Source organism: Oncorhynchus clarkii, chromosome 12 (genome assembly GCF_045791955.1).
Source record: "Oncorhynchus clarkii lewisi isolate Uvic-CL-2024 chromosome 12, UVic_Ocla_1.0, whole genome shotgun sequence".
Taxonomy (NCBI): domain Eukaryota; kingdom Metazoa; phylum Chordata; class Actinopteri; order Salmoniformes; family Salmonidae; genus Oncorhynchus; species Oncorhynchus clarkii.
This window is the reverse complement of record NC_092158.1, coordinates 48743777-48771365: the sequence shown is the minus strand read 5'-3', so window position 1 is coordinate 48771365 and position 27589 is coordinate 48743777. Positions and strand designations below refer to the sequence as shown.

The following is a 27589-nucleotide window of genomic DNA, read 5'->3' as shown; positions in this document are numbered from 1 at the left end:
AATGGTTGGAGAGATGTTGTCTTGTAGGCCACTCATGCAATTGGGAATACAGCTGATCAGATCTCAGAGTGTGTGGGCAGGGCCTAATGCAATGAAGTCCTCTCATAGACATGTGATGCTATGGCACTGGCATAAGGCCACCCTAACCCTAACAGAAGTCTAATAACTACTATTATAACCACAATTCTATAAATAGCCCTAGTATATTCATTTGGAATGAATGCACAACCAAAAACAAGACCAAATGTCTCTTTTTCTGTCAGTGAATATTCTTGAAATACACATTTTAGCATTGAGGCAAAACAGGAAGCTCTTTTTGTGAAAGTGAACACATCTAAGTCCCTGTGCATTAATTCACCAACAACACACTTCAAACTATACATTTAACTTACTAAGGCCCATTGGCCAGAGTTCAGGAGAATCAACAACGATGATTAATAACCCAAATCAGAAATAGAGCCTATTGTTTTCTTATCTATAGTTAATTTTTTATCAAATTGAAAAGGAACCACTCAATTATTTAAATGTGTAGGCCTTTACAGTAGTACAGTATAGGCTATACTTGCTACACCTTGACATGGCTTAAGTTTTAAAATGGCTGGAGTTCTCAACAAGAAACCCAGCTAGCACAGAACGTTCCTGTAATGTTTCTATGAACCAAATTGTCCTTTACAGATGGATAATGCTAGCGTCGTCACTAATACACTTTGATGCTTCCACTCATCTCCACAGCTAAAATGGAGAGAGATTGCCACCATTCCGATTTCTAGTGCCTCAAACCGAAAGCCTTGATAGGGACTTTCTCATCCCTGCACATCTCCCCTGTACATGATGAACATGCTGAAGTCCAGTGGACTGAAGATCCCTGGCAGGGGCCCAAAGCACTCCCCTGGCCCCGTGGGACGAACCTCTGCTGGGGGATCTGCTTCCGGCACTGTGGGCCATAAAGACAGTAAGTCACTTCTTCACACTTCAAGACCTCGAGACTCTCAGGAAGAGAGCGGATTTCCTATTGCTTAGTTATTTATTTTACTAGGCAAGTCAGTTAAGAACAAATTCTTATTTTCAATGACAGCCTAGGAACAGTGGGTTAACTGCCTGTTCAGGGACAGAACAACAGATTTGTACCTTGTCAGCTCAGGGATTTGAACTTGCAACCTTTCAGTAACTAGTCCAACACTCTAACCACTAGGCTACCCTGCCGCCCCAGTTAGCCTATCAATCATTGTGGCATTTCATCATTGGAAGTGACCAGCGATTCCTTGATTGTTGTAATTGATTGTTTGTTGTCAGTGCCCTGAGTTTTTCCTGGTCAGCTCATGTTGTCAGAAAAAAATCAGGGCACTAGGTACAGTATTATGCTTTAGGTCAGAGTTTAACATGTTTTTTTGGTTACTGTAGTCCCAATCACATTTTCCTTTGTCCGAAGTACCCCTTCATGTGCAACTGATCATTAGGCCTGTGTTCTTATGAGTCTTCTCAAGTACCCCTTGTGGATATGCCAGGTACCCTTAGGGGTATTGGCACCCCAGGTTGAGAATAACTATTGTAGGTGACTTTGTTGTGATTCACAGAGATGACATGTTAGTACTAAACCATATTTGTCTACCACCATGACAAATCCGAAACCTCTCCATCTACCCAGGTGTTGACAGTGTGCAAAGTCAACAGAAATAGGACACTTACGTTATTCCCGGTTTTAGAGTTTTAGATCACATAACAAGCCCAGACCCTAGGCAGGATGATGTTTATTGTCGTGAGTCTTGTCCTGGGCAGAACTGAGCAATTCCCCCTTAAATAGGCCAGCTGTAAAGTCAAAATTGACTATGTTGTAAAAATTAGTCATTTAAAAAAAATAAGCTTTTTAGTTTTATTTTAAGGTTAGGGTTAGCAGTGTGGTTAGGGTTAGGTTTACAGTTAGATTTTATGGACTTTGTGGCTGTGCGAGCTACTGACCACTCTGCAGAACTGCCTCCAGAACAAGGGTCATGACGAAAAACGCTAACCTGTGACCCTAACACCACAGATGCGTGTGTAACACTGGCGCAGCTTTCTGCAAAATTACAGCTAAACTCTGCCTCCGAGCTGCACTCGGCTGATATTAGCCTACAGGAGGCCAAACACTGTCTGGGGGAGTCTGGGCTGCTTCTGCTGTCTTGTTATTTGCATTAGCCTGTATGGGAGAGTTCAATCAGAGGCAGCCGTGTCATGGTTTAAGTTGACGGTGGAATGTTGTGAGCAAAGGAAAGGAAAGAGAAAAACACAGGAAGTACAGTCGTGGGTAAATGAGAATCATGCATAGCAGTAATGCCTTTGACAGTGCATATGTTTTTTATTTATTTTTTGTTCCTCCTTCAAAAGGACTATTTTGCAGTGCAGTATATGCAGTGTATGTTGTAAGTATAACTACCAATAGATGATGCATAATTACCTATCAATAGATAGTTATTTTAAGGGATATAGGACTAACATTGTTTCAAATTACTAATAGTGTTAATTGAATTCCTTCTCAATTATCCAAATTCACGAAGTCGTGTGAATTATCTTAGTTATTGAATGTTGTTAAAATGCCTCTCTCCATGCACAGTTTTGTAACACAATGTGAATATATCTTGTAAGCAATATTAACAATGCTTTATTTATGTAAAGAGGAAGTATATTTAATCGGTAGAGGTAGGACTTAGTATATCGGCCTACTTCAAGGCCCTCTCAGTTACCAGAACAAACAAAACAATGCCACTGAATTATCTTATTTATTGAATGTCCCCATTTCTCAAGCCCCCTTACGGAGGAGGCCCCCTTACGCATGCATCCATAAGCCAACATTATAACATCTACAACCATGGCTCCACAGCAAAAAAAATCCAAACTTAGTCTCTATAATATTTTTCTAGATCAGGGTCATTTCAGGAACAGCTGGTAGTCATAGTAATTTACCTAATCCTACTAACTGACTGTCATCCTTTCCCACATCAGTGTTCATCAACTGCCTGCCTGCAGTGCACACAGAGAATCAGGTTAGGGCTATTGTGTGAATAGCTGTTTGGTCATCAAATTTCCATTTGTGTACTAATAGCCCTGCTCTAATTTAATTTTTAGTTCAAGATCATTTTCTGTCGTTGATTGGTGATATAATACATTACATACTCTTCCCTTTGAGGTCCAATTGATTTGATAATAAGTAGGCAGGCCTAGATAATGTCCTCTTGTTGTCCTGTCCCTATGTTCATCCTCCTTGGATTTCAATACCAAAAGGCTACTTTTTTCATTTAGAAATATATTGGGATTATATATAATGGTACACCAACATACAGTTGAAGTCGGAAGTTCACATACACCTTAGCCAAATACATTTAAATTCAGTTTTTCACAATTCCTGACATTTAATCCTAGTAAAAATTCCCTGTCTTAGGTCAGTTAGGATCACTACTTTATTTTAAGAGTGTGAAATGTCAGAATAATAGTAGAGTTAATTATTTATTTCAGCTTTTATTTCGTTCATCACATTCCCAGTGGGTCAGAAGTTTACATACACTCAATTAGTATTTGGTAGCACTGCCTTTAAATTGTTTAACTTGGGTCAAACAGTTCGGATAGCCTTCCACAAGCTTCCCACAATATGTTGGGTGAATTTTGGCCCATTCCTCATGACAGAGCTGGTGTAACTGAGTCAGGTTTGTAGGCCTCCTTGCTCACACATGCTTTTTCAGTTCTTCCCACAAATTTTCTATAGGATTGAGGTCAGGGCTTTGTGATGGCCACTCCAATACCTTGACTTTGTTGTCCTTAAGCCATTTTGCCACAACTTTGGAAGTATGCTTGCGGTCATTGTCCATTTGGAAGACCCATTTGCGACAAAGCTTTAACTTCTTGACTGATGTCTTGAGATGTTGCTTCAATATATCCACGTAATTTTCCTACTTCATGATGCCAGTTCTATTTTTGTTTCATCAGACCAGAGGACATTTCTCCAAAAAGTACGGACTTTGTCCCCATGTGCAGTTGCAAACCGTAGTCTGGCTTTTTTATGGAGGTTTTGGAGCGGTGGCTTCTTCCTTGCTGAGCGGCCTTTCAGGTTATGATGATATAGGACTAATTTTACTGTGGATAAAGATACTTTTGTACCTGTTTCCTCCAGCATCTTCACAGGGTCCTTTGCTGTTCTGGAATTGATTTGCACTTTTCGCACCAAAGTACGTTAATCTCTAGGAGACAGAACAAATCTCCTTCCAGAGCAGTATGACAGCTGCGTGGTCCCATGGTGTTTATAATTGCGTACTATTGTTTGTACAGATGAAGGTGATACCTTCAGGCATTTAGAAATTGCTCCCAAGGATAGACCAGACTTGTGGAGGTCTACAACCTTTTTCTGAGATCTTGGCTGATTTCTTTTGATTTTCCCACTGTTGTCAAGCAAAGAGGCACTGAGTTTGAAGGTAGGCCTTGAAATACATCCACAAGTACACCTCCATTGACTCAAATGATGTCAATTAGCCGATCAGAAGCTTCTAAAGCCATGACATAATTTTCCGGGATTTTCCAAGCTGTTTATTAAAGGCACAGTCAACTTAGTGTATGTAAACTTCTGACCCACTGGAATTGTGATACAGTGAATTATAAGTGAAATAATCTGTCTGTAAACAATTTTTGGAAAAATGTCTTGTTTCATGCACAAAGTAGATGTCTTAAACGACTTGCCAAAACTATAGTTTGTTAACAAGAAATTTGTGGAGTGGTTGAAAAACAAGTTTTAATGACTCCAACCTCAGTGTACTGTATGTAAACTTCCAACTTCAACTGTATTAGGGACAACACATCTGGGTTGTGGTAAATTCAATTTAAATTCAGTCAATTCAGGAAGTAGACTGAAATTCCAATTCAAACATTTTCTCAAAAGCTAGGTTTCCATCCAATTGGTGACAGCTTTTTTTTAATGAATATTCTAAAATCTGCATAAAAACTATATGTGCATTTTCCCACCAGACATGTGTTTCCATCAAATTAACTTGTTGCAGATAAAAGGCTGTGTGTGATAACACAGTGAACATAAAAATAACTGTGGCGTTTTAAATTCCCACCTACATATAAAAAATACAAGTTAAATGGGTTTCCATCGCGTGTTCAACTCTACTGGAGTTGGTTTTGTCAGCAACAAAAAAAGCATTACGTATCTAAATTTGTGCCCACTCTGGTCTTGGCAAGTGCGGTGTAGCCAACAACTCGCAGATACAGTGCGGGTAGGCTACCTACATGATGAGATTATGGATAAGAGCGAGATTCTTTTTACTTGTCAAACGGCAGCCAAGCATCTATCATCATGTCACCAGAATAAGACCCTCAATATTTATTGGAAAGCAGCATCAAGCTCATAACCTTGCACTTTCACCATACTTTCAAGTTCATCATTACTTATTTTACTGCATGATTTCCCGAGTCGTAGTGGGAGGACCACACAACACATCATTGTGCCACTCCAAGTTTACTTCAATATGATGGTTATACTATAAATATGCACATAAAGGCGTTTCCACCTCCATTTCTTGCATAATATATTTAACAGAAACAAAAAGATCCCTAATTGTCTAGTGTATTTTGTTTTGGTCGACATTTGGAAAGTTTACAGACAAATTTGCTCTTTCCAACATGCCTGTTGTGACATTTTACATCCAACGTGTACTTTACAGGATGGAATCTTGGTTATAGAGATGCATTTAGGAGAATTTCCTTGAAAATGAAATTGACTGAATTGAAATGAATTGAATGACCCAACCCTGCTTAAAATATTTTGTCAATCTCATAAAGGTTTACATGGTATTACCTCATAACTGCTCCCAATGGTTCTATCTTTGGAGGTCATGTCCTTGTAACTGTCGAAACAAATAATCATAACAGAGAGAAAAGTGTTTAGGTATCACCCCTAAAAGCGTAGTCCTAGTCTCTCCTTCTCTCACTGTCCTCAAAATCAGCCCCACAATCGTGAATGCTACACATTAGCTATAGTATTTTTATGAGGAATAAACATCAGTTTATTATTAGGGAAGCCAAAGAAATGTTCAACTTCACTTATTGGACTTAAGTCTCTCTGAAAGCTTTCAGTTCTCAGTCAGAGAGAGAGAAAGAGAGAGATGAAGAGAAAGAGGCAGAGAAAGAGGGGCAGAGAGAGATAGAGAGGGAAAGAGCAAGGGAAGAGAGAGTGAGTGTGAGGGAGGGAGAGGGAGGGGGTGTTGTGGTGGGGTGATTGTGTAGGGCTGGTTTGAATAGTTGGATTCAGATGGTGGTGGGAGGTGGCTAGGCACAATAGTGAAAGTGAGGCCTGTGTTCTTGCTCTTCCTCCTGCCCGCCTCATTTTCCCCTCGATCTTCCGTTGCCCCGGCAACCCAGCCACTTGGACTAGCACTGCGCCTGTCTTTTTTTGGTGCATGCTTGTTTGTCTGGTGGGACTTGTAGAGGGAGAAGGGGGTGGGTAGGGTTCTTCTCTGTGTTGACCCAGTGATGTGGCACAGGACCATGGTGTTGACAAAGCTCACACTTGTGATACACACAACATGCACAAGCAGGAGCATGCTCACACACCCATACCCCCTGCTACTGCACATAATATTACATACAGCACCTGCTACTGCACACACTATATTACTTCACACATACACACATACACACCAACACAAACATACTGCATAGTACACACACATTACCTACGCAAGCACAACACACATGACCTCACAGGACATTGTCCTCATTGTCATGTGGCCGATGTGCAAAGCTTTGTTTGGTAAAAAAAATATCTGTTTTGGAGGTATAATAACTTGAAATATGAAGGGTACAAGTGACTTTCATCATGTCATTATAAATCACTTTATTTGGGGTTAAAATTACATTTTAATGTACACTAGCAACTGACAATCGTAGGCTATGCCCTTTTCTATAAGAGTCCCAAATATAGTGGAAGTTCAGATTTAATAGGCCTTTTCAAACACACATTAGTTATGTTACGGACCTTACAGCTAATCATATGTGTGGGGTACAGAGATGAGGTAGTCATTCAAAATCACGTTAAACATTATTATTGCACTATTATGTCCATGCAACTTATTATGTGACTTGTTAAGCACATTATTACTCCTCAACCTATTTAGGCTTGCCATAACAAAGGGGTTGAATACTTATTTACTTAAAACATTTCAGATTTATTAATTGGTAATTGGTAAAAATGTATAAAAATATAAATTCCACTTTGACGTTATGGGGTATTGTCACGTTCTGACCTCTATTTCCTTTGTTTTTGTATTTATTTAGTATGGTCAGGGCGTGAGTTGGGTGGGCAGTCTATGTTTGTTTTTCTATGTTTTTGGGTAGTTCTATGTTTTCGGCCTAGTATGGTTCTCAATCAGAGGCAGGTGTCATTAGTTGTCTCTGATTGAGAATCATACTTAGGTAGCCTGGGTTTCACTGTTTGTTTGTGGGTGATTGTTCCTGTCACTGTGTGTGTGTTGTCACAGGATAGGCTGTATAGGTTTTCACGTTCCGTTTGTTGTTTTGTAGAGTTAAGTTATTTCATGTATCATTCAGTTTCCATTAATTAAAGAACATGAGTAATCACCACGCTGCGCTTTGGTCCGCTTCTTCTCCTCCTATAGACGAACACTGTTACAGAATCACCCACCACAACAGGACCAAGCGGTGTGGTAATGGGCAACGGAGAAAGCAGCAGCAGGAGCAGCGCGAGGAGGTATGGACATGGGAGGACGTTATGGACAGCAATGGCATGGAGTATACTACTTGGGAGGAGATCGACAGGTGGGCGGCCGACCCAGGGAGAGTGCCGGAGCCCGCCTGGGATTCGATGGAGCAGTGCGCAGAAGGCTATCAGAGAATGGAGTTGGCGAAGCAGGCACGGCGGCGCGGAAGGAAGCCCGGGAGTCAGCCCCAAAAATTTCTTGGGGGGGGGGCTAACAGGGAGTATGGCTACGCCAGGTAGGAGACCTGAGCCAACTTCCTGTGGTTACCGGGGGGCTAGAGAGACCGGGCAGGCACCGTGTTATGCTGTGGAGCGCACGGTGTCCCCAGTGCGGGTGCACAGCCCGGTGCGGTACATTCCAGCTCCGCGTATCGGCCGGGCTAGAGTGGGCATCGAGCCAAGTGCCATGAAGCCGGCTCTACGCATCTGGTCTCCAGTGCGTCTCCTTGGGCCGGCTTACATGGCACCAGCCTTGCGCACGGTGTCCCCGGTTCGCCTGCATAGCCCAGTGCGGGCTATTCCACCTCGCCGCACTGGCAGGGCGACCGGGACCATTCAACCGGGTAAGGTTGGGCAGGCTCGGTGCTCAAGAGCTCCAGTGCGCCTGCACGGCCCGGTCTATCCGTCACCACCTCCACACCCCAGCCCTCCGGTGGCAGCTCCCCGTACCAGGCTGTCTCTCCGGCCCATCCGTCCAGAGCCTTCCTCCTCTCCAGCGCTGCCGGAGTCTCCCGCCTCTCCGGCGCTACCAGAGCCTTCCTCTCCAGCGCTGCCGGAGTCTCCCGTCTGTCCGGCGCCTCTGCCGGAGTCTCCCGTCTGTCCGGCGCCTCTGCCGGAGTCTCCCGTCTGTCCGGCGCCGCTGCCGGAGCCTCCCGTCTGTCCGGCGCCGCTGCCGGAGCCTCCCGCCTGTCCGGCGCCGCTGCCGGAGCCTCCCGCCTGTCCGGCGCCGCTGCCGGAGCCTCCCGCCTGTCCGGCGCCGCTGCCGGAGCCTCCCGCCTGTCCGGCGCCGCTGCCGGAGCCTCCCGCCTGTCCGGCGCCGCTGCCGGAGCCTCCCGCCTGTCCGGCGCCGCTGCCGGAGCCTCCCGCCTGTCCGGCGCCGCTGCCGGAGCCTCCCGCCTGTCCGGCGCCGCTGCCGGAGCCTCCCGCCTGTCCGGCGCCTCTGCCGGAGCCTCCCGCCTGTCCGGCGCCTCTGCCAGCGCCGCCCGTCTGCCCAACGCCGCCAGCGCCGCCCGTCTGCCCAGCGCCGCCAGCGCCGCCCGTCTGCCCAGCGCCGCCAGCGCCGCCCGTCTGCCCAGCGCCGCCAGCGCCGCCCGTCTGCCCAGCGCCGCCAGTGCCGCCCGTCTGCCAGGAGCCGCCAATGCCGCCCGTCAGCCAGGAGCCGCCAGTGCCGCCCGTCAGCCAGGGGCCGCCAGTGCCGCCCGTCAGCCAGGGGCCGCCAGTGCCGCCCGTCAGCCAGGGGCCGCCAGTGCCGCCCGTCAGCCAGGGGCCGCCAGTGCCGCCCGTCAGCCAGGGGCCGCCAGTGCCGCCAGTCAGCCAGGGGCCGCCAGTCAGCCAGGGGCCGCCAGTGCCGCCAGTCAGCCAGGGGCCGCCAGTGCCGCCAGTCAGCCAGGGGCCGCTAGAGCCCCTCCGCCCGGAGCAGCTGCCCCTCTGTCCCGAGCAGCTGTCCCTCTGTCCCGAGCAGCTGTCCCTCTGTCCCGAGCAGCTGTCCCTCTGTCCCGAGCAGCTGTCCCTCTGTCCCGAGCAGCTGTCCCTCTGTCCCGAGCAGCTGTTTCACCTCTGTCCCGAGCTGCCCCTCTGTCCCAAGCAGCCCCTCTGTCCAGTGGGGTCATTGAGAGGGGTGGGCATGGTGAGTAAGCCACGGAGGCGGACAATAAGGCGGACTGAGACAATGGCGAAGTGGGGTCCGCGTCCCGCGCCAGAGCCGCCACCGCGGACAGACGCCCACCCAGACCCTCCCCTATAGGTCAAGGTTTTGCGGCCGGAGTCCGCACCTTTGGGGGGGGGTACTGTCACGTTCTGACCTCTATTTCCTTTGTTTTTGTATTTATTTAGTATGGTCAGGGCGTGAGTTGGGTGGGCAGTCTATGTTTGTTTTTCTATGTTTTTGGGTAGTTCTATGTTTTCGGCCTAGTATGGTTCTCAATCAGAGGCAGGTGTCATTAGTTGTCTCTGATTGAGAATCATACTTAGGTAGCCTGGGTTTCACTGTTTGTTTGTGGGTGATTGTTCCTGTCACTGTGTGTGTGTTGTCACAGGATAGGCTGTATAGGTTTTCACGTTCCGTTTGTTGTTTTGTAGAGTTAAGTTATTTCATGTATCATTCAGTTTCCATTAATTAAAGAACATGAGTAATCACCACGCTGCGCTTTGGTCCGCTTCTTCTCCTCCTATAGACGAACACCGTTACAGGTATTGTGTGTAGGCCAGTAACACAAAATTGAAATGTAATAACTTTAAATTCAGGCAATAACACAACAAAATGTGGAAAAAGTCAAGGGGTGTTAATACTTTCTGAAGGCACTGTACCTCCATAAATGCCATTGTAAGACCCCATTAAGTTTCAAAACTGAATTATCATGCTAAAACCCACATTCTTTTGTTCAATGTTGTACCCATTTTGCAACCAAGTCTATTGGTCTCACAACATATGGGAGCAATTGAGGCATAAAAACAGCCATTGGGCTCCCTCCCCCACTGTTTGGGTTTCAGAGAGACAGTCCTGGCACCAACCACACACACACACACACACACACACACGCACACACACACACACACACACACACACACACACACACAGCTTAGCTTCCTTGCTACAGTTAACAGCTTGTGTCTCTCTCACCAGAATGGATAGTGCTCATCTAAACATCATGTGTCAAACAGCAAAGCACCGGTCAAGTCATCATTACATGAGAGATAATCTCACAGACACAGTTTTCATTAGGAAGTATAGTAATGGCTAACCTCGCATAAACGCCGTTTTGTGATGTGATATGACGAAATTGGATAAATAGATGCTTGAGTGACTGGATTTTGAATGCATTGTTTTCTCTTTATTCAACGTGCCCGCCACCCACCCGCTCTTCAGCCATTCAATATTTCATGACCCTAAACCCGTCAAACCCACGCATCACTATTATAGATCTTCTACATTTGTATTATGACTGAATTCCTTATTTCAGCAGTTTGTGTCCATGCATGAGAAAACTGGACTGTAACCTGCATACAACACAATATATTAATCCTATAGACAAGCGACATTGTTTAGTTGATTATTTTTCACATTATTTGTTTGTAGACCTGTATGTATCGCCTTTTCTCTCCCCTCTTCAGCACTTTTGTTCCTATGGCATGCACTGCTCTTCATCATTGTAATTAAAGCCATACTGGAGATCAAAGTCCATTTGAATGAATATAGGAATTATCTGATTGTAACCTATACTCTGTCTACAATAGTAATGAATGTAAATAGGAATTCCATGATTGTAGCCTACATGATCTCATACTCTCTCTCTCTACCTCCATAGACTCCCCACACAAGCAGACCTCCCCACTCCCCAGCAGCAATGCCTCGGAGAAGTCATGCTCCAAAACATCCGAGGTGGGGGACGATGTCCTGGGGGACTACGTAGTTGGCGAACGTGTCTGGGTCAACGGGGTCAAACCGGGCGTCATCGCCTACCTGGGCGAGACCCAGTTCGCCCCGGGACAGTGGGCTGGGGTGGTCCTCAACGACCTGTTGGGCAAAAATGACGGCTCTGTGGGCGGCGTGCGCTACTTTGAGTGCCAGCCACACCAGGGCATCTTCACGCGCCCTTCCAAGCTCACCAGGCAACCGGTGGGCGAAGGGAGCGAAGGCCACTCTGCTGATTCCCTGACGGCTCAGAACCTGACGCTCCATGGCGTCAACGGGGCTTCACCCGCTGGTCAGCGCGTGGTTATGCCACTCAGGGAAGGCATGCTCAACAGTTCGGTGAAGACGGGTAACGAGTCAGGTTCCAACATGTCCGACAGCGGCTCGGTCAAGAAAGGCGGGGATAAGGACCTTCGAGTGGGAGACCGCGTGCTGGTGAGTCCACACACACACACACACACACACACACACACACACACACACACACACACACACACACACACACACACACACACACACACACAGTTACCAAGTGACACACTTCCGGCACCGACAGAGATGGCCGCCTCGCTTCGCGTTCCTAGGAAACTATGCAGTTTTTTGTTTTTTTTACGTGTTATTTCTTACATTGGTACCCCAGGTCATCTTAGGTTTCATTACATACAGTCGAGAAGAACTACTGAACATAAGAGCAGCGTCAACTCACCATCAGTACGACCAAGAATATGACTTTCGCGAAGCGGATCCTGTGTTCTGTCTTTCACCCAGGACAACGGAATGGATCCCAGCCGACGACCCAAAAAAACGACTTCGTAAAAGGGGGAAACGGAGCGGTCTTCTGGTCAGACTCCGGAGACGGACACATCGTGCACCACTCCCTAGCATTCTTCTCGCCAATGTCCAGTCTCTTGACAACAAGGTTGATGAAATCCGAGCAAGGGTAGCATTCCAGAGGGACATTAGAGACTCTAACGTTCTTTGCTTCACGGAAACATGGCTCACTGGAGAGACGCTATCGGAGTCGGTGCAGCCAACTGGTTTCTCCACGCATCGCGCAGACAGAAACAAACATCTTTCTGGTAAGAAGAGGGGCGGGGGCGTATGCTTCGTGGTTAACGTGACGTGGTGTGATCATAACAACATACAGGTACTCAAGTCCTTCTGTTCACCTGATTTAGAATTCCTCTCAATCAAATGTCGACCGCATTATCTACCAAGGGAATTCTCTTCGATTATAATCACAGCCGTATATATTCCCCCCCAAGCAGACACATCGATGGCTCTGAACGAACTTTATTTGACTCTTTGCAAACTGGAATCCATTTATCCGGAGGCTGCATTCATTGTAGCTGGGGATTTTAACAAGGCTAATCTGAAAACAACACTCCTTAAATTTTATCAGCATATCGATTGCACAACCAGAGCTGGAAAAACCTTGGATCACTGCTATTCTAACTTCCGCGATGCATATAAGGCCCTGCCCCGCCCTCCTTTTGGAAAAGCTGACCACGACTCCATTTTGTTGATCCCTGCCTACAGACAGAAACTAAAACAAGAAGCTCCCGCGCTGAGGTCTGTTCAACGCTGGTCTGACCAATCTGATTCCACACTCCAAGACTGCTTCCATCACGTGGACTGGGATATGTTTCGTATTGCATCAGACAACAACATTGACAAATACGCTGATTCGGTGAGCGAGTTCATTAAAACGTGCGTTGAAGATGTCGTTCCCATAGCAACGATTAAAACATTCCCAAACCAGAAACCGTGGATTGATGGCAGCATTCGCGTGAAACTGAAAGCCCGAACCACTGCTTTTAATCAGGGCAAGGTGACGGGAAACATGACCGAATACAAACAGTGTAACTATTCCCTCCGCAAGGCAATCAAACAAGCTAAGCGTCAGTATAGAGACAAAGTAGAATCTCAATTCAACGGCTCAGACACAAGAGGTATGTGGCAGGGTCTACAGTCAATCACGGATTACAAAAAGAAAACAAGCCCCGTCACGGACCAGGATGTCTTGCTCCCAGGCAGACTAAATAACTTTTTTGCCCGCTTTGAGGACAATACAGTGCCACTGACACGGCCCGCAACTAAAACATGCGGACTCTCCTTCACTGCAGCCGACGTGAGGAAAACATTTAAACGTGTCAACCCTCGCAAGGCTGCAGGTCCAGACGGCATCCCCAGCCGCGCCATCAGAGCATGCGCAGACCAGCTGGCTGGTGTGTTTACGAACATATTCAATCAATCCCTATCCCAGTCTGTTGTTCCCACATGCTTCAAGAGGGCCACCATTGTTCCTGTTCCCAAGAACGCTAAGGTAACTGAGCTAAACGACTACCGCCCTGTAGCACTCACTTCCGTCATCATGAAGTGCTTTGAGAGACTAGTCAAGGACCATATCACCTCCACCCTACCTGACACCCTAGACCCACTCCAATTTGCTTACCGCCCAAATAGGTCCACAGACGATGCAATCTCAACCACACTGCACACTGCCCTAACCCATCTGGACAAGAGGAATAACTACGTGAGAATGCTGTTCATCGACTACAGCTCGGCATTTAACACCATAGTGCCCTCCAAGCTCGTCATCAAGCTCGAGACCCTGGGTCTCGACCCCGCCCTGTGCAACTGGGTACTGGACTTCCTGACGGGCCGCCCCCAGGTGGTGAGGGTAGGCAACAACATTTCCACCCCGCTGATCCTCAACACTGGGGCCCCACAAGGGTGCGTTCTGAGCCCTCTCCTGTACTCCCTGTTCACCCATGACTGCGTGGCCACGCACGCCTCCAACTCAATCATCAAGTTTGCGGACGACACAACAGTGGTAGGCTTGATTACCAACAACGACGAGACAGCCTACAGGGAGGAGGTGAGGGCCCTCGGAGTGTGGTGTCAGGAAAATAACCTCACACTCAACGTCAACAAAACAAAGGAGATGATTGTGGACTTCAGGAAACAGCAGAGGGAACATCCCCCTATCCACATCTATGGAACAGTAGTGGAGAGGGTAGTAAGTTTTAAGTTCCTCGGCGTACACATCACAGACAAACTGAATTGGTCCACCCACACAGACAGCATCGTGAAGAAGGCGCAGCAGCGCCTCTTCAACCTCAGGAGGCTGAAGAAATTTGGCTTGTCACCAAAGCACTCATAAACTTCTACAGATGCACAATCGAGAGCATCCTGTCGGGCTGTATCACCGCCTGGTACGGCAACTGCTCCGCTCACAACCGTAAGGCGCTCCAGAGGGTAGTGAGGTCTGCACAACGCATCACCGGGGGCAAACTACCTGCCCTCCAGGACACCTACACCACCCGATGTCACAGGAAGGCCATAAAGATCATCAAGGACAACAACCACCCGAGCCCCTGCCTGTTCACCCCGCTATCATCCAGAAGGCGAGATCAGTACAGGTGCATCAAAGCTGGGACTGAGAGACTGAAAAACAGCTTCTATCTCAAGGCCATCAGACTGTTAAACAGCCACCACTAACATTGAGTGGCTGCTGCCAACACACTGACTCAACTCCAGCCACTTTAATAATGGGAATTGATGGGAAATGATGTAAAATATATCACTAGCCACTTTAAACAATGCTACCTAATATAATGTTTACATACCCTACATTATTCATCTCATATGTATATGTATATACTGTACTCATCATCTACTGCATCTTTATGTAATACATGTATCACTAGCCACTTTAACTATGCCACTTTGTTTACATACTCATCTCATATGTATATACTGCACTCATTACCATCTACTGTATCTTGCCTATGCCTCTCTGTACCATCACTCATTCATATATCTTTATGTACATATTCTTTATCCCCTTACACTTGTGTCTATAAGGTAGTAGTTTTGGAATTGTTAGCTAGATTACTTGTTGGTTATTACTGCATTGTCGGAACTAGAAGCACAAGCATTTCGCTACACTCGCATTAACATCTGCTAACCATGTGTATGTGACAAATAAAATTTGATTTGATTTGATTTACCAGTATGGTTCAGACATAGTTTCTAGGTCAAGTATACTGAACACAAATATAAATGGAACATGTACATGTTTGATCCCATATTTGATGAACTGAAATAAAATATCCCAGAAATTTTCCATATGCAAAAATAGCTTATTTTTCTCAAATTTTGTGTCTGAGACCAGCCACCCGGACAGATGATGAAACTGCGGGTTTGTACAACCGAAGAATTTCTGCACAAACTTTCAGAAACTGTCTCAGGGATGCTCATTTGCATCCTCGTCGTCCTCACCAGGGTCTTGATCTGACTGCAGTTTGGCGTCGTAACCAACTTCAGTGGGAAAATGCTGAGCTTTGATGGCCACTGGCATGCTTGAGAAGTGTGCTCTTCACAGATGAATCCCGGTTTCAACTGTACCGGACAGATGGCGTTGTGTGGGAAAGCAGTTTGCTAATGTTAACGTTGTGAACAGAGTACCCCATTGTGGATGTGGGGATATGATATGGGCAAGCAAAAGCCACGGACAATGAACACAATTGCATTTTATCAATGGCAATTTGAATGCACAAAGATACAGTGACGAGATCCTGAGGCCCATTGTTGACCCGTTCATCCGCCAAGCCATCACTTCACGTGTGACCGACCACCTTGATTCGGTGGTATGTAGCAAAAAAACAATATTTGTTTATTTTTACATTGGATAAAAACAGAGACACAAAGCTACAACATGGTATATCATTCACTACATTTGAGAAATCATGGAAAGGTAATTCTGCTTTGAAAGTTGATAAACTTGTAACCTCACTTTTCAGAAAATGGACTTTGAATGTTTTGATACCTACTGGAGAGCTCTTCTTTGTCTACACCCATTCAGCATTGTTCACACCCTCTTAAGCTTGAGCCCCCACCCAAACTCTTACCATTTTACTCACCCTAGCAGAGATGGTTAGGCTGTTTTCATGTTATCTAGAGCGTTGGTGACTGCAACTGTGCTGCTGGCAACAATTTAATGATGCTTTTTTGCCAACGTTTACTGACATGGCCATATTCAACAGGTGTTGTGCATTCGTAAATTCAACAGTTATTCTACGCTCTGGTACTCTCAGACGAGAGTGCTCTGAAATCGGAGTAGATGGCCAGACGGAATTTACGAATGCACCCGAAATGGTTACTTGCATAGTGGAGTCTTTTGTTAAGACATGTAGCTAGTTAGCTAAACAATGAACCATAATCAAAACTTATGACGTTACTACCCTGAATGAATCTGTAGGTAGCTAACCAGCGTCTATCAACAGTTGTCATAGTGACATTCTATTCAAATGGATACTTGCATAGTGGAGTCTTTTGTTAAGACATGTAGCTAGCCAGCTAAACAATGAACCAGAATCACAACTCATGACATTACTACCCTGTATGAATCTGCAGATAGCTAACCGATATCTGAAAATGTAGCTAGCTAGACTATCTTACCGTATACATCATGGATGGATGCATCTCCTGTCGGATGCCATGGTTGCTCATAGTTTGAAGATGTAAGACAGGTGTTTTCTACATCTCCTTAGCTATCCTACTTGAATTCCATTGATTTCAAAACTCGGTTCTCCAGAAGGTGGAGAGCCACACTTATGCAGTTTTACTATGCAATACATTTTTCAAAAATATGCATTAGACAGGATTACCTAGACATACTTTCCAGCTCAAATACACAGAAGCGTACTATATGGCAGACCCGATCCAAACTCATCTTTGGCATGTCCAGCCCACTCATTATCTCAGCCAATCATGGTTAGCGGGAAGGTTGCCCCCTTTTTTTCCATGGCTAAACCAACTAGGCTCATAATTTAACAATTTTATGCGTATTCACAGATGGCATACAAGTTTGCTATTAAGGCACATGAAAGTTCACATGTTCGAGAAGGGATTTCTGCCAAAAAGAACGCGTTTTGATTTTTTACAAAAATGTGTTATTTTCAAATGGCTCCCCTGTGAAGTAGTGACCCGCGACATACGCCTAGTTTCCTGAAACGGGTCACATGTTTCTCTGTACACAATTCCCATTTCTTCCATGGCTTGTATACTCATCAGACATGTCACCCATTGAGCATGTTTGTGATGCTCTGGATCGACATGTACTACAGCTTGTTCCAGTTCCCACTGATATCCATGAGTGGGACAACATTCCACAGGCCACAATCAACAGCCTGATAAGCTCAATGCGAAGGAGATGCGTCGCGCTGCATGAGGCAAATGGTGGTCACACTGGACACTGACTGGAGTCAAATGAAATCCATAGATTAGGGCCCAATGAAAACATTTCAATTGACTAATTTCCTTATATGAACTGTAACTCAGTAAAATCTTTGAAATTGTTGCAAGTTACGTTTACATTTTTGTTCACATTCTGCAACTTTCATACCCACATAGTATCAAGGCAAAACCACCCTTGAAAAAACAATGTGTAAGTGTTTTTCACTGTGTGGAAACAGATGATGGAAAATGATGTTGTTGACATGAAGAGCACGTTTGCTTTGACCCTCGCTCCACAAAAACAATGACAAAACATTATTAAAGTTCAATCCTAACTTATTATGATTTATGATTATGATTTACCTGTCACGTTCTGACCTTAGTTCCTTTGTTATGCATTTGTTTTAGTATGGTCAGGGCGTGAGTTGGGTTGTCTATGTTCGTTTTTCTATAATTTGGGATTTCTGTGTTCGGCCTAGTATGGTTCTCAATCAGAGGCAGCTGTCAATTGTTGTCCCTGATTGAGAATCATACTTAGGTAGCCTGGTTTCACTTCTGAGTTGTGGGTGTTTGTCTTCCGTGTCAGTGTTTGTGACCCCACGGGACTGTTTAGTTTATTCACGTTTATTGTTTTGTTCCAGTGTTCTGTTGTGTTTGATTAAACATTATGGACACTTACCACGCTGCACATTGGTCCTCCGATCCTTCTCGCTTTTCCTCCTCAGAAGAGGAGGACGAGATCTGTTACATTACCTGTAAATCTGCTATCTTTTTGGATCATTCTGAAAGTCTGAGAAACCAGACCTGGACTGATTCCGTTTGCACTCCCACAAAAGGTCAAGGACTGCCATTTACACAACGTTCTTTCAACCAAACCACACTCTCTAAACAACAATTGGGTCACATTGCCTTTCATTTACCGTTGGGTTGCGCTAAATGGTCAGTTTTGTCAATCACATTGGATTACTATCAGGAGATCCCACCGCTGACATCATTTTACCTTGCTTCTCCACTCTGCTCTAACTCACAGCTATTCTGTGAGTGTGTTGGTCAATATGGATACTGGATAGGGAGTTGTGAAACTTGTTTCAAAATTGTCAGCCTCTCTTGCAATATTGATATTGTGTATTTTGGTGCCCTACTTTTGAATCTTGAAGCTTTGTGATAGGCTCTGACTTGTATTCCAATTTTGTACAAAATACACAATGGTAATCTCAAACTCCTGCAAGAGTAGAAAATTGTGTTTTTGAGATATCCCTGGAAGGTTTATCAAAAGTATTACATTTGAATGCATAAATGCAACTCTAATTCCTGTGGTTTCTCATGTCTGACCACAGTTTTTAACCACTTGCCATGGACTCCACCTTCCATGCTCTCTACGGATATAAGTATGTTTTCGCAAAAGCCTTCCCTACAGCTTCCGCCCACTAGAACTACTCATCAACCAGCACCAGCTTTCAAGGCCCTAAGCTGTGAGGTTGAAACCCTGAGTAATCAGTTGTTACCACTGGGATTAACATTGAGTAGTACCTAAATGACAAGGTAGCACCATGCCTATTCCTTCATGGGTTGTAATGGGGATCTGAAGGCCTAATGGTCGCTCAGTCACTAACATCCCCTGCCTAGTTAGAAGGATCTTGTTATCAGGGGTTTGGGACATTACGAAGTCTGTGTCCAAAATGGCACCCTATTCCCCTTGGTCCATAAGGCTCTAGTCAAAAGAAGTGCACTATAGGGAATAAGGAGCCATTTGGGAGGCACCCATAGACAATCCAGACAACCCTGTTAGTCAGAGACGGAGATCTCTCATCATTAGAGGGAAGACAAATGCTTTTTGAAAAGAGAAAACTTCTGTGGCCAAATATACATGAGTAATGTCTCATGTTGCTCTAGCTTTGATCTATGTTAAAGGCCTGCATGGGATCGTTTTCTTGTTGCCGGCCATGTTATGTTAACTTCACTGGAGGGCAGTTCTACAGCTGTAGATTAGGAAGGAGTTCTTTGATTAATTTAGTCTTGACAAGAGTTGTTTGACTTGTATGAAGTACATATTTCAGAACCATTTTGTGACTTTTAGGTTTGAAGGATTAACATGATTGTAGAAGTTTTGCTCACTGTCACACCCTGACCTAGTTCACCTGTCCTTCACCTGTCCTGCTTATTATCCCCGGTGTATATATCCCTGTGTTTCCCGTCTCTCTGTGCCAGTTCGTCTTGTTTGCCAAGTCAACCAGCGTTTTTCCTTGCTCCTATTTTTCCCAGTTTCTGTTTGTTTCTAGTCCTCCTGGTTTTGACCCTTGCCTGTCCTGACTCCGAACTCGCCTGCCTGAACACTCTGTCTGTTCTGACTACCAGCCTGCCTATCCCCTTGTAATAAGTTTGGACTCAGATCTGGTTTCTAACTCCTGCCTGACTATAAGACTGCCTATCCCCTTGTAATATGTTTGGACTCAGATCTGGTTTCTAACTCCTGCCTGACTATAAGACTGCCTATCCCCTTGTAATATGTTTGGACTCAGATCTGGTTTCTAACTCCTGCCTGACTATAAGACTGCCTATTGTCTGGTACTGTTTGGACTCTGACCTGGCAATGATTAAAGAACGCAATGGCGTTAAGTAAATTGCGGCTGTCACAGCTTTTGAGAGTCATGATGGCTCTCAGTGATGATGACACGAAAAATTAACTATTGATTGAATTAACTATTGATGAACTCAGAAGTAATCAAATTTACTCTCACCATTTGATAATGTATTGCTAAATAAATAATGATTGAACACATAGCACTCGTGAACAGGTTGGCACAGCAAATACAGTTGAAGTCGGAAGTTTGCATACACTTAGGTTGGAGTCATTAAAACTCGTTTTTCAACCACTCCACACATTTCTTGTTAACAAGCTATAGTTTTGGCAAGTCGGTTAGGACATCTACTTTGTGCATGACACAAGTAATTGAAGGTACCACGTTCATCTGCACAAACAATAGTACGCAAGTATAAACACCATGGGAACATGCAGCCGTCATACCGCTCAGGAAGGAGACGCGTTCTGTCTCCTAGAGATGAATGTACTTTGGTGCGAAAGGTGCAAATCAATCCCAGAACAACAGCAAAGGACCTTGTGAAGGTGCTGGAGGAAACAGGTACAAAAGTATCTATATCAACAGTAAAACGAGTCCTGTATCAGCATAACCTGAAAGGCCGCTCAGCAAGGAAGAAGCTACTGCTCCAAAACCGCCATAAAAAAGCCAGAATACGGTTTGCAACTGCACATGGGGACAAAGATTGTACATTTTGGAGAAATGTCCTCTGATCTGATGAAACAAAAATATAACTGTTTGGCCATAATGACCATTGTTATGCTTGGAGGAAGAAAGGGGAGGTTTGCAAGCCAAGGAACACCATCCCAACTGTGAAGCACGGGGGTGGCAGCATCATGTTGTGGGAATGCTTTGCTACAGGAGGGACTGGTGCACTTCACAAAATAGATGGCATCATGAGGCAGGAAAATGATGTGGATATATTGAAGCAACATCTCAAAACATCAGTCAGGAAGTTAATAAAGCTTGGTCACAAATGGGTCTTCCAAATGGACAATGACCCCAAGCATACTTCAAAAGTTGAGGCAAAATGGCTTAAGGACAACAAAGTCAAGGTATTGGAGTGGCCATCACAAGCCCTAACCTCAACCCTATAAAAATGTGTGGGCAGAAATGAAAAAGCGTGTGCGAGCAAGGAGACCTACAAACCTGACTCAGTTACACCAGCTCTGTCAGGAGGAATGGGCCAAAATTCACCCAACATATTGTGGGAAGCTTGTGGAAGGCTACCCGACACATTTGACCCAAGTGAAACAATTTAAAGGCAGTGCTACCAAATACTAATTGAGTGTATGTAAACTTCTGACCCACTGGGAATGTGATAATAGAAATGAAAGCTGAAATAAATCATTCTCTCTACTATAATTCTGACATTTCACATTCTTAAAATAAAGTGGTGATCCTAACTGGCCTAAGGCAGGGATTTTTTTTGCTAGGATTAAATGTCACGAATTTTGAAAAACTGAGTTTGAATGTATTTGGCTAAGGTGTATGTAAACTTCCGACTTCAACTGTATACTTCAGCAGGTGACAGATCAGAGTTTGGCGCGGTGGTATTATTTTTATGATTCTGCACATCAGTCTTATGCAATTAATTATTTATTGATTCAGTGTGTGTTATTGATGACCACTGCTATTAGCACCATTCTCATGAAAAATGAGTTTAATATTAGCCATTAAAGTATTAATACTAAAGCTCATTTAAACGAAAATCATAAATCATTTACATCATTTAGCAGACACTCTTATCCAGAACAACTTACTTATTGGTCTCCCGTGGGAATGAAACCCACAACCCTGGTGTTGAAAGCACCATGCTCTACCAATTGAGCCACACAGGACCATAATAATGAATGTTTCTTACAAGTATATATGGTTACGCTTGTTTTTAATCTGTGAGAAACACGCTACTCCTGGTGGAAAGAGGCTGTATGGTTCACAATGAGTTGCATAATGCATGCTTTACGTCAGAGGGGTCCGTTTTTTTTCATATTTTCTCAAATACTATTGGTTTATTTCCATGTCAATCAACGCTTGAATAGAAACGTAGCTAACACCCCGGATTTTGATGCTAACACAGTCGCTACAGTCCCATTAGTTTTTATTGCAGCCTCATTCGAATTCTCAAAATTTAAACTCTCTCAAAGTATTTCAAGTTTTTTAAGTACTATCCGTGCAACAACAAAAAAATCCAAGCACCACCACGCATCACCGTTTATTTATTTTATCTTCACTTGGCCTTAATACTCTTCTGTAATACAGTGTATATGTGCAAAATAACCCGTAAAGAACATTTAACCATCTCTATTAATTGTGTTTTATTGATGTATATTTCACTATCTGCATAGCACAATAACACAGTTGCTGGAAGTTATATATTTTTTGAATGCAAGGCAAACTAACGGACTCATAGGACTGGTCTTACACATCCTCAATATGATGTCTTAAGAGAGACTAGCCTATGGGTTACACTTCATATCACCTTACTGTATCTTATAGTGCATCTGTCTAACCTCCATTTCAAATCATAGACAAAGATATCACAGCCTGGTGTAGCTCTCTGTGTCTTGGCACTCAAACTGAGTTGCTTTGAGTCCCATCTCAGGCCAACTTTCAGATAAACAGGAAGTTAGAGGGGCAGTAGCCAAGAGGAGTCTTACAGTATGTTGCTGACTCGCTGTCTCTGCACTGCTGGCAGGCACACTGGCTTTAATCTGTGAATCGTTATGCAGTCATCCATCCAACTGGCATCACAAGCAGCCCACAACTGTGTTTTGCCTCATGGCTTTCACACTACTCCATCACACTTCTCTCTTCCCAGCCCATGAAAATGGACAGGTCAGTGTCAGGTCAGTGAAATAGCAAGATCTCCTATTTTGTCAACCCAGGTCGATGTCTTCTCCTATGTTTTGACAAGCTAGGTTGTGGTCTATTTCACACAGTATGTTTTCCTTGGTGTGAAAGCTGTTTTGGACATGGTGTGTCATTCTGTGCGGGTTTAAGGAAAGGGGAATACCTAGTTAGTTGTACAACTGAATGCATTCAGCCAAAATGTGGTTTACATATTTAACCCAACCCCTCTGAATCAGAGATGTGTGGGGGGCTACCTTAATTGACATCCACATCATTGACACCAGGGGAACAGTGGATAAACTGCCTTGCTCAGTGGCAGAATGACAGATTTTTACCTTGTCAGCTCGGGGATTTGATCTCGCAACTTGCGGTTACTAGTCCAACGCTCTAACCACCTTCTGTCCCTATAAGTAAACAAGGTGAGTTAGGAAGAGAGGACTCAACATTCTTTGGGAGTGTTTTTGTTATCTCTGTAGATTTACGGGTGATGAATGTGTCTGTCTGTTACGTCAAGCTGGAGCTTCTCTTCTCAGAGGAAGTGAGGATGTTACAGTGACAGTACTCATATTTCACGTACAAATGTGCACCATATGTGGATGAGAAGGAGTGGAAGTCGAGATATTTAGCCTTTTTTGACTCACATTGACATTGATGATGACTATCATTATTATGATTTATTAATAATTATTATTAACAATTATATAATAAATATTATATTATAATATTTATAATTCTTTATATTTATTATAATAAATAAAGTTGTTTATTTATTATAAACATGTATTAATTGATCAATTCAATCGATCAATTAATCGATCAGCCCTCAACATTCATTGTGCAGTTTTTATCCTCAAACATCAGCAGTAAGTTCTTAAAACACGTCATGACAAGACAACCTACAGCACAACTGATTTGTATGAATTTGATGAGTACAACATAATAATTCACTGGAAACTGCTCTGTGCTGACAATGCCATGCTATCCATAAGGGCAGTGTGCTGTAAGTAAGTTATGCTCTTTTCTCTTTCCATAAAGGCAATTACTGTAGGTTCTTCTCTCGCCCACTCACAAAAGGCCTCTGTGTCCCGGGATCAGTCTGGAGAAGATGTGACTCAAAACAAGATGGCAGTAGTCATGAGTCAGAGGTTGGGAAGTGAACAAAGCACTATTCTCCACCAACTCATTTCAGTGACAGACATTGTCCATCTCTACTACATTCACACACAACATTTTTTATGATTGTGGATAACACTCTCTATGAATTCCCTCTACCTCATTGTAATGTATTATAACCTTATGAGAATGGTGTGAGGGCATTATAACACTTTGCGTCATAAGGCATTATAGAGCCTTGTCATAATGCTCTATGGATATAGTTATAGATGTTAATGAGCAATTATTAGTGCCTATTTCATGGATTATAATGCATTATGCGTAGCTCATAGGATTTTATAAATGTGCTTATAATCCATTATAAAGACAGTATTAATAGGAAGTTTTACCAAGTTGTGAAATGCAGTGTTTTTTTTCCAGTAAATAAGCATTGTGGAGCAATAACATCTCAGTCTTTGTAATTTGCATTTGTGTTGTCATCATACCATTTAGAAAACAATATCTTCTCACAGCCAGAGGTGGAATCAATATGGCTGTCTGTGAAAGAACAGGAGAGTCCTTTGGGGGATTGAAAAGAGAGTGAAAGCTATACCAGGTTTTGCCATCAGATGAATTTAGACTGAATTTCATTGTGTAAGAGATACACACTGGCATGGATGATATCATTGTTTGGCCTCTAGGATGATGACCATGATGACATAATGTGTGTTCATCATGTTTATTAAAAAAAATCCTTTATATTTCTTGTTTATGTGGAAAGAGATATGATATCGAATCGATTGTTGAGAATCTGTATTTATATTGGTTTATTTGTTTATTTTGGTTTAGTGAAGATCAAGAAAAGGTTATTTCACTCATTGGCGATTGGCCTGTTGTTTGTTAGGTTATTGTTTAGGAGTTGGGCGGATGACCTAAACATATTTTAATCAGTTGTTGATTAAAGATTACATGGCAATGAAAGTAATAAGTAACATAATACATTTGATTACTCTATTATTACTCTTAAATGAGTATTAAAAACATTCTGATTACATTTACTTCCATTTCTATCACTCTTTTAATAAAAAACGTGCCCCTAATATTCAATAGAAAAACAAATAAACACAATATCAAGTAATCTAAAACTCTTTTAATCTAAAACTCTTCACATTTCTTGTTGCTGCTGGATTATTTTCCTGCTGTAGCAAACTGGCTCAAATGAAGATCCTACATCTGTATGTGCTAACAGTGGGTTTACATTAAATACACAGAAAAAAGAAAATAAAAAAAAGGGATGTATTGATGCGCACTTTTCCATTGTTACAGACAGAGGTAGTATCAGCTCTACCTGTGCTTTTCCACAGTTATAGTGGATGTACTTCTAGCCAACTCGGGATACGTAAATACTGTTGCTTATATGTGAATTTGAGTTCGGAGCACGCCAGATGCATGCTGGATATGGTTGGGTCAGATTCTCCCGGAGAATCTGGTTCTCTCGTGACTTTGGCCTCCTTTGACACTAGCAAATCACATGCCAATCATCACGTGGGGCGTTCCAAAAGCATATTGTTGGGGCTGCTTGGCAATAGACAGCGCATCTCAGTATGAAGCGCTGTGCACAGTTCATTTATCTCAACTGCTGGTCATTTTTAGGTAAATTTCATTTAAATTGAAACATTTCAGGTAAATTCGCTAGTGCATGCCATGATGATGCTCGGAAAGTTGTATGTCAATATACAGTATACCATCTGATTATCTTAGATTTTATATTATTATTTTGGGGGGTTTGGGAGAGGACACAATATTGTTGTTGTCGTGGCATTCCAAAACACTGAGAAATGATCTGTGTTTGCCTCGGTCCACTGTTTGTAGATGATTGAACTTTAGATGGAGTAGTTTCTTTATCATCAGTCTGTCTGATCGCATTAGCGTAACCGGCGGTGACCTTTTCAGACATAGAATGTAGGCCATATCAGCTTTTTCAGTCATGCACGATTACACATCAGCTCTGTCGCGCCGTGCAGGATTACGCCACACTACATACCTTATTTATAAACATGTAAAAACATCTTTGCACAGTTGGAAAAGGATGTCGCAAACGACATATATTTTTTTCAAGTATGCATATTTTGGGGGTATCTGAAATAACAAAAATGCCAAGAAACAAACAAGCAAAAAGTAACAAAAAGACAACCTCATGTCTACCTCAGTTGCAGTTGTTCTATATTTTATCTTACTACGCAAGGTATTTTGGACATGATAATTTCCAAGATGTTGCAGTTGTTCTATATTTTATCTTACTACGCAAGGTATTTTGGACATGGTAATTCCCAAGATGTTGCAGTTGTTCTAAATTTTATCTTACTACGCAAGGTATTTTGGACATGATAATTCCCAAGATGTTGCAGTTGTTCTATATTTTATCTTACTACGCAAGGTATTTTGAACATGATAATTCCCAAGATGTTGCAGTTGTTCTATATTTTATCTTACTACGCAAGGTATTTTGGACATGATAATTCCCAAGATGTTGCAGTTGTTCTATATTTTATCTTACCACGCAAGGTATTTTGGACATGATAATTCCCAAGATGTTGCAGTTGCTCATCATGCTCCTTTGTATTTTCAGGTGGGGGGCACTAAGACAGGAGTGGTGCGCTACGTGGGGGAGACTGACTTTGCCAAGGGTGAGTGGTGCGGCGTGGAGTTGGACGAGCCCCTGGGGAAGAATGACGGTGCAGTGGCTGGAACCAGGTATCTCTCTCTCTCTCTGTGTGTGTGTGTGTGTGTCTTTCTCTCTCCCCCTCTCCCCACTTGATCTAACTCCCTCTTTATTTAAATGTGTCTCTCACTGTCTCTTTCTCACTCTCCTACACACACACACTCGCATGCACGCACACAAAACCCCCACACAGATCTGTCTGGTAGATCTAGCTGTAGGCCTAGTGGTGGCTTAAACAAATCTATCATGTGTGGTTTAGTGTCAGACGAGACAGCATCATTCTCTTTTTAGCTGCAATCCCACTGTATGGTAAATATTTAGAGCTAGGCCTTCCCCTCTGTAACACAATATTCAACTGAATTATTTCCAAAATGGTGGAAACATAAATCACTGTGCAAACAGAATATGACTTCACTCTCCAGAATATGACTTCACTCTTCTACCTTCAAAAAGCATCCCTAAATCAAAAAATAAAAATTGAGATGGAAAGTAGCTGTGCTAACATATACTAGCGGCAACATGCTCTAGTTTCCTCGACTTACATATTTGATGTTTGAAATATGCCTTAGAAAGCTTTATTTCAATCCACTTAACTAAAATCATGTTTTCCACCTCTCAAAGTGATTGATTTCTATTAAAATACCTTTTGATGTGAAGGAATGCTCGACAGCAACTAGTCATGACTTGCATCACATTTTACAGTACTATACTAT

At 43.6% G+C, this 27589-nt stretch overlaps 1 protein-coding gene across 4 annotated transcripts in view; it reads left to right on the top strand.

Moving 5' to 3' along the window:
* Window positions 1-27589, top strand: part of LOC139420762 (CAP-Gly domain-containing linker protein 2-like) — a 74208-nt gene that overhangs the window by 5734 nt on the left and 40885 nt on the right. For all 4 annotated transcript variants that reach the window (XM_071170982.1, XM_071170979.1, XM_071170981.1 and 1 more), the window contains exons 2-4: window positions 733-952; window positions 11263-11804; window positions 26784-26908. In XM_071170982.1, the coding sequence (XP_071027083.1) occupies window positions 829-952; window positions 11263-11804; window positions 26784-26908 (791 nt within the window). In that variant the 5' untranslated portion in view covers window positions 733-828. The remainder of the gene's footprint in view (window positions 1-732; window positions 953-11262; window positions 11805-26783; window positions 26909-27589) is intronic.